We start from the raw sequence: 7,914 nt of genomic DNA on the forward strand, positions 1-7,914 counted from the left end.
AATAGTTCAAAGTTTAACAAGAGGGACTTGAATTTGCCCTATCAACGTTCAGAACAACGGAGGAAGGGAAATAAGTAGAAACATAGACAGCTAACAACGTACTTTACTGTATATTTTTGTGTTAGTGAGGTAACGTCGTCATGAATCTCTTCTTCCTCTCTCTCTCTTCCTTCCAAACAGACAGACAGCAAATTATATATATTATTCACGTGTTAATACTTTACATTGGAGAGCGCCATCTAGTGAGAGGGATATCAGTTAATAAATAAACGTCTTGTACACTTAAGTATTGATGTATTTCTTTTAAAAGATGAATGTATTTTATTATGTATGTTCATTTTGTCATTATAGAAAACAGATAGAAGGAAATGAAAACAAAACAAATTATAAGTATGATGAAGGAATGAATATTTCGTCTATGTTTTTTGGCATCACAGTTTGGGCGAGATCATTAATAGTAAAACACTCAAAAAGTAAATTGTTGTGTGATATATATATATATATATGTAGATTTAATATTATATAAGTTTGTATAGGAAACTGGAGTAGTATTAAGTTTGCGGCGATATAGGATAAGGAGTATGTATTCATAAATTCAAATTAATATTCGCTAGTTTAGGACATTTTTTGAGGGACTCAAGGCCCTTTGACGTGATTTTGGAACAACCATATAAATCCAATTTCTCTAGAGAGTGGCAATGAGTCGAAAGGGACTCCAAAGCCACATCCGTCAAACTGATACACTGTCCCACATTCAGAGTACGTAGCCCAGGTAGACTCTTGGATATCCTGGATATACCATCATTCTGAACAGGACAGGTCGTCATGGAGAGACTCTGAAGTTTGGACATCCCCGAAGCAACATGTTTAAGAGATGCATCCGAGACGTTATTGCAAAAGGAGACGTCCAACTCTGTAAGAGGACGATTCCCACCCTCGGCTAAGAAACCTATACCAATGTCGCTTACATTGTCACAGGATCTGAGATTTAGAGATTGAAGGGAACCTAATTTGGCTAGAGACTTCATGCCCGTGTCTGTGACGGAAACACAAAAGCTAAGATTGATTTTTCTAAGGTTTGGAATGCCCTCAGATAAATGTCTGAGAGACTCATCCGTAATTTTCTGACAATCCTGGAGACCCAGCTCAAGAAGCGACTCAGAGGGCTGTGAATCGAGTCCTGAGAGGTGGCCTAGTCCGTGATCACTAATGGAGCGACAGGAACGCAGATTCAGTCTTTTTATGTTTTTAAGCCCCCAGGAGACGAGGAGAAGGCCCGTGTTTGTGATTTTAGTGCAACCACCCAGGTCCAACTCTTCCAGGTTCTTACAGTGGGTAGCGATGCGACCCAGGGAATTGTCATTGACTTCCTTGCAGAGACTTAGATTGAGTCTCTTAATATTAGGCAAATCCTTATTGAAAGCCCCGTCCAGAGCAGAGTCTGATAGATTGTAGCAGCCTGAGAGGTTCAGACTCTCTAGATTTGGAATACCATTCACTAATTCACGAAGAGACTTGCGTAGACTCAGAACCTGGACACGAGTTATTCCTCTCTTCACTAAAGAGGGAAAGAGGGTTGTATTGGGGCGGTTTAAATGAAGGCGGGCCTCTACTTTTCGCCAAACGGATTTGCGATACACTGCATCTCTCCAACGACTACAAACCTGAAAATTTAATATAAAAAAATCATATAAACAACTGAACAGCAATGACATGCCAAAGTACGGCGTTAATAATAACTTACCCTAGCAACACGCCCTTTACTCTGAATATCCAAATACTCAAATATGAGGGTAAGGACCTCAGGAAAGAGGTGTCCAACATGTGTTCCAAGTTCTTCAGGGGCTCTCTCAGCCCGATAAGAGGAACTACATTCACCATTCTCAAGTATGGATGGAGAACAGTCGAGATTGAGATGTGATTTACGGGTCCTCGACCTTTCAGGTCGTGATTCAAGTGCCTGCGAGGTATTTCCTAAGCTATCCGAGTAGGGTCTGAATGTGACGGGTCCTCTACGTAGCCGTGTGGTATAAAGGAGTTCCTCTGTTTTCTCGAGCTTCCTCCGTTTGGAAGAGGGTGGACAACAAGGGGGATAGTTGGATGGAGCTCCATAGAAATGTTGTTGCTGTTGAGCGTGGTACCATCCAGCCATGGCTGCAAGGTCTAGTGGGGACCATCCAGGGAGGCAGGCACCTCCCTGAAGCCCGGAATTACCGCGTAGATCAGCCAGAATGAATACTTTAAGGAGTGGAGAAGGAACTGTTGTAAATTATATAAATATATAATTTGTAAAAATGTGTCTTTTTATTTCTCTAAAGAAATGGTTGATTTTTTTTTTTTTTTTTTTTTTTTTGACACACTGGTGAAAAAACAACACAGTGCGGACTCACGAGGGCAAAATTAACTACTAAAGTATAAAAAATTCCCAGAGAGGCAAATTCATAAATATATTTCTTCGAAAACGGGCGAGCGCTCAACGTGCTCCTTTTTCCCCCTTCCCGTGCTAGAAGTAGTAACTATGTAGTAGTTGAATAGATTGTAGCGCACGCCTTGTCCGTCGATTCTCCCTCCTTTTTTTTTTCCTTTACTGTATACAGTATAATTTTTTTTACTTCTGATTCCCTCCTCTTTTTGACCGCCCTGTAGTAGATTTTTTTCCATGAAAAATGTCAAGGATATAGTAATAATAGAGGTAAGGAATAGAAACAGAACAACGTCACCCTGTAAAGCTGCTCCTGCAACAAACCGGTTGACGCCACCCTGTAGAATGATATACCTTGTCTTCTCTTGGATTCGGTCTCCCTCCTTTCTCTCTCTGTCTCTCGTAGAGTACATATGATAATATTATTTATGATAGACTACAAGACGGACCAGGGGAGAAGGAAGGCGAGTGTTCAAGTAATAAACGAAAATACGAAGAAAAACAATAACAAAAGCAATAACAATAAAGCATTGGCAGTTTTCCAATTCACACGGTATTTTCAAAATGACAGGGTGTGTCGTGAGAATTTTTGGATGGCCCCCTCCCTAATAGTCTGCAAGTACCCTGTTTAGCTCATGTATTTAAAAAGAATCATCTCAGGCCCAATATGAGTCCCGTTTATCGAATACAGGCACTAAAATTATGCGTAAATCCTTGGGCATCTACACTCATCCAAGATATTTGAATAATAAATCCATAATTGCCTCAAGTTTGATCTTTCTAATGGCGACTATCATTTCATTTTGATATATTCAAATTACATGGTTATTATATATTTATGAGGTAAATAACTGTGGGGATTTGAGCTTTACAATCCCCACAGCAGACGGATAATTTAATCATTTGTATCCAAATGGTGAAAAATGTCACCATTAATATATTAATCATCCATGGAACATTCATTGTCCTCATCCTAAGTACTCCAAAAGCCTTCCTTTAAAACTAATCATCTCATATCTAGGTTACAACTTGTACAAAATCACATCTTGTACACAGAAATGATATGAAAATAGACTTTAAATAATAATAATCTCTCTGTAGACATTATGTACAGGAAATATTTGGTTCTTACTGAATCTCCAAAGAAAAAGAAGAATTCGTAACTAACCGCAAAAGCCAGAGTACAATGTGGTTGCATTACAATATAATATTTATTTTTATGTAGTAAAGGTGAGGGGCGACCAAACAATAGAGTTGTGAGAGTCCACACTAATATTGGTTATTTTTCCTTCTTTTCTCTCTCTCTCTCTCTCTCTCTTCCTCTTTTTTCCTTCGATATTTTATTTAATGTAATTTTTGGTTATTTTTTCAAAGCATCAATACTTTTTCCCTTAATTTTATTTCATTTTTTAGGGTTTGGGAAGTTTCAGATACATAAGAAATCCAGAATGATTTGTTTATTCCCCCTTCATGGAATACAACCAATTTTTTTGTTCTTTACACCAAAAATTCTTCTAATTATTCAGTGCTACCAATTGTTGTCAAAAAAATTGATATTTCTTCTTTTTTTCCTTCATATGTATATATATATTTGGGAGTATTTTTTTTTTTCTTCTTTTTTCATGTTAGTTGCTTAGTATACTATCCCTTAAAGGGGAACGTCTACTATCCTCTCATACCCTGTTTTAAGACCCTTAAAGGGGATATTCCTCTATTTCTCAGAGTTTTTTTTTTCTTCTTTTCATATTTTTTTTCCCTTTTCTGCTCTTGGTTTTTTTTTCTTTTTCTTCTTCTTCTTTTTTGTTATTGTTGTTATTATTATTTTGATATTTCGCGACGAGGCGCCATTTTTTTAATTTATTTCGTATAGAATAGCTAGAGTGAGTAGCCCTTGCTTTTTAATAATAATATATTTATTTGTAGCCTAACTATCAGGAGCTCCATCTTTTTAGAGGATTGATCTCGTTTTACATAATAATATCCTTCTCAGAGTAGCAAACTTTTCCATTACATATGTGGTAAAAAGTCAACATAAAAACAATCCAGAATAAATATCAAACCCATTTAAAAAAAACAAAAAACCCTTCAAAAATAATGATATAACTTAGCAAAGCTTTGACTTTTTCGAGATATTCGAACGATTTACCCTTTGAAGGATCATGAAAGTAAATGGAAGGCATCATTATTTCAAAAAGGTTGTGAGAGTGTCTCTTATGAAGTATTCCGGAAGGGGTGACTTGGAGTCGACCTGTAAACTAAGGGATGAGTCCGGAAGAGATCACATCTTATGAAGTAAAGTACTACAACATGGAGTTGAACTTTTATGTTATCATCAAATCTATTAACTATATACATATATAAATAGAAAAATTCAGTACAATCTCCAATGATTCGCTAATCCTACGTGGAAAATTATTCGAGCAATTATGATCTATTGATATATTGAATATATTCATCGCCTTGCAAAGTATTTTCTTATTATTAAAAAGTTGTCAGGCTTAAATTTCAACTATCTGCTGTCTTTGCCTTTAATTTAGAGATTGAAAGGGTAAGATGACGTGCGGGTAAACTTATACAGAGTACCCAACTAATCATCCGAGTGTAATAAAACCAATACCGAATGAAAGCTGAATCAAAAAGTATATATACCTTTGGCGTCAATAAAGGCAAAAACTCGACCTCGCAAACGGGAGCAAATCTTAATTAGAGTCCCCTTAAATAGATTCCAGAATTCCTTCCGATCCTGAACATCAGCTTGGATTTGATGTTTGTATTTTGATATGTTGGTTTTTCGCTCAACTGCACTTGATACAAATAATTGCATGGTGTTGAGGTTTGGTGAGCTTGGAGGCCAAACGCTGGGTCCAACAAAGTGAATAAAAAAATCTGACAACCAGGTTAACGTTTTAGTTACAGTGTGGCATAGAACAGAGTCTAATTGCCAGACAAATGGCTTTCCAACTCTAATATCCTCAATTTCCTTGACATGATCTTCCAGGACCTTCATGTATACAATGGTATTGATCAATGATTTTTTGCGAATTTGCAAAGAAATTCTTATCCTTCTGGCAGTCTGACATCATCTAGTGATCAGCATGCTTTGCTATTAATTCATATCCACCTCCAGACTCTTGGAGTTCCTTCTTGAGTCTCCAGATAAAGGACTAGTCCAAATTTAAGAAGTTTGCAATCTCAACATTGTCTCGTCCGACATTGAGCGCAAAAAGGACACTTTACTTTTTCCACAATTGTGGAATAAATACTTAACTGACGCCAAACACTTCTGGCTACCTGCCAAAACAACGTCCAACCTACACATGAACACCTGTGGCGGGTCTCAATGTTTGTTCTTTATCAACGCTGTAATACCTTGAGCTTAACTAGACCAAGATACAAGTTTTTTTTAAATCTGATCAGTTGATTTCCGAGCAAAAATTTGTATTGACATTCGCAACGGAACATGAGAACCTGTTTATATTTGAAATGTTTTCTCAAAATTTAAAATTTGAATTATTTTTTCCAAAAAATTTAACATTTGAAATAGTTTTTTGCAAAAAATTTGATATTTAAAATGTTTTTTTCCAAAAGATTTAATATTTGAAAGGTTTTTTTTAAATTTTGAAATTTTGAAATTTAATTGAGAGTGACTATGGATTTCTCAAAAAAATTGCAAAATATTTCATTTTTTGTGAAGGGCTGTGAATTTTGGAAAAAAATTTTGAAAAGATTTAATATTTGAAAATGTTTTCCGAAAAAAATCCAACAACCAAGCCAAAAAAAAAAAAAAAAAATATCATCCGGACGCCCCTGATTGTGTTAGCTTGACCTTGACCTGTCAAAAGTTTAATGGCCGCTTATTGTGACCATACATACTCCTCGTACCAATTTTGATCCAAATCAATCAATTATTGGCGTATACCTGGTGACTAAGAATTAAACAAATAGAGGTAAAAATATTACCTCCGTTCAACTTCGTTGGCAGAAGTAATGATAATTCAATAGTTGGGAACTATTAACTGATGATTACCCGTTTTTCTCTTGTTTATTTCGGATGGAAGGTTGTGTGATGTTTTTCTTTTGTTTATTTTCAGATGGAAGCTTGTGTGATACAATAAGGCTAACGGCATCTGGGTAATGTTCTACAGGCCCTTATTTAGGCCTGAAGACTGCGGTGCTCTTTAAAGTTCAGTCCTTCATATTGGTCCTGGGTTACCTCGTCGATCGTGCGTGTACACGCTCTCTCAACTCCTGATATCATTTATATGTGTGTTAGTTGTCGTTACCGCAATTTTCTCTGCAACCAGTTATGAAGTTAAAAATATAAAAGTAGATTATGAAAGATTGATGGATTTGAATGAATTTCATTCAATAGAATCACCTCCAGCATTAATTACAATCTCTATCTAGGCTGAAAAAGTGAGCAGCCCTTCGTCACTTGGTCCCTTGGCAAATCCTGGATTTATTTCCTGATCCGACTGAAAAGTTCGTGTTTGGTCTAGCTAGAGGTTTTATTTGTTTGTTGTTCGATCGCACTACACAAAAAAAACCATTGGATTCTGATCTGGGGAGTTTGGAGGCCAAAAGTCCGCCAAGATGAAGCCATTCCATACTTTTTTTCGAAGTGTGTCAGGGTCGTTAAGACCTTTAGAGGCCTCAAATTCCCTCATAACCTTACAGACGAACGTAGCACTGAGTCCAAGAGTTCGAACAATTGATATGTTATTGATCCCAGCTCGGATTCCAAAGAGGGATCTGTAACTTTTCCAAATATTTGGGACAACCAATTCATCAACTGATTCCATTTTTTTTTTTTTTTTTTTTTTCAACTGGTGCAGGTTTGAACAAGCTATCTGCCCCAAAATAAACATCCGCTGCCTAATTACCCACGTTTTCCTAAGAGAGTGCGCTGAAGCTGTGGCATAGATAGCTTGTACACCCTATATATCCACTTTGACGTTGAAGAGATGGGGGTAACCCCCCTTAAAACTTAAAAAGTTTGGTCTCTAATGACGTAACTCAACTTTTTTAATTTCTTAATCAGTTCTAGTTCTGATAGTCCGAAGGATGATTGTATTAGAGACCGGTGGGAAGGACTGATAGAATAAAAAGAACTGCCACAACTCATATTTCCCATGCAATATGTCGCATTTTATTATTCTTGCTAATGCACAAAGAAATGGTATCCAGACTAAATCATTCTAGCTTACTTTTGTGTTGACGACGCGCCATCTTTTATGTTGTTGTATAATATGTGATGTAATTGTCAACACAAGACCTTGATGACCATCCTTTTCTCAAGGATGTAGCAACGCAGGAGTATGAAGTATAGCCAACACCTGTAGTCCATTTTGGAGAAGAATAAATGAATATTGAATTGTACAATAACAACAACAAGTGATGATGATGAAGAATAGGAGGGGGAAGGGGGGGGGAGAGATGGAAAAAACAGTTGTTTCACTCTTAATAATAGACAATCGTATATATAATATTAT

General features: G+C 36.6%; 1 protein-coding gene across 1 annotated transcript; it reads right to left on the bottom strand.

The window, feature by feature from the left end:
* Positions 1–277: 277 nt before the first annotated feature.
* On the bottom strand, positions 278–2,640 carry LOC121128072 (F-box/LRR-repeat protein 14). The gene is made up of 2 exons (XM_040723637.2): positions 1,745–2,640; positions 278–1,664 (listed from the first exon to the last, which is right to left on the bottom strand). The coding sequence occupies exons 1-2, from the start codon at positions 2,150–2,152 to the stop codon at positions 588–590; spliced, it is 1,485 nt and encodes a 494-aa protein (XP_040579571.1). The 5' UTR covers positions 2,153–2,640; the 3' UTR covers positions 278–587.
* Positions 2,641–7,914: the final 5,274 nt, after the last annotated feature.

The sequence above is a fragment of the Lepeophtheirus salmonis genome, chromosome 13 (assembly GCF_016086655.4).
Source record: "Lepeophtheirus salmonis chromosome 13, UVic_Lsal_1.4, whole genome shotgun sequence".
NCBI classification, from domain to species: Eukaryota; Metazoa; Arthropoda; class Copepoda; order Siphonostomatoida; family Caligidae; genus Lepeophtheirus; species Lepeophtheirus salmonis.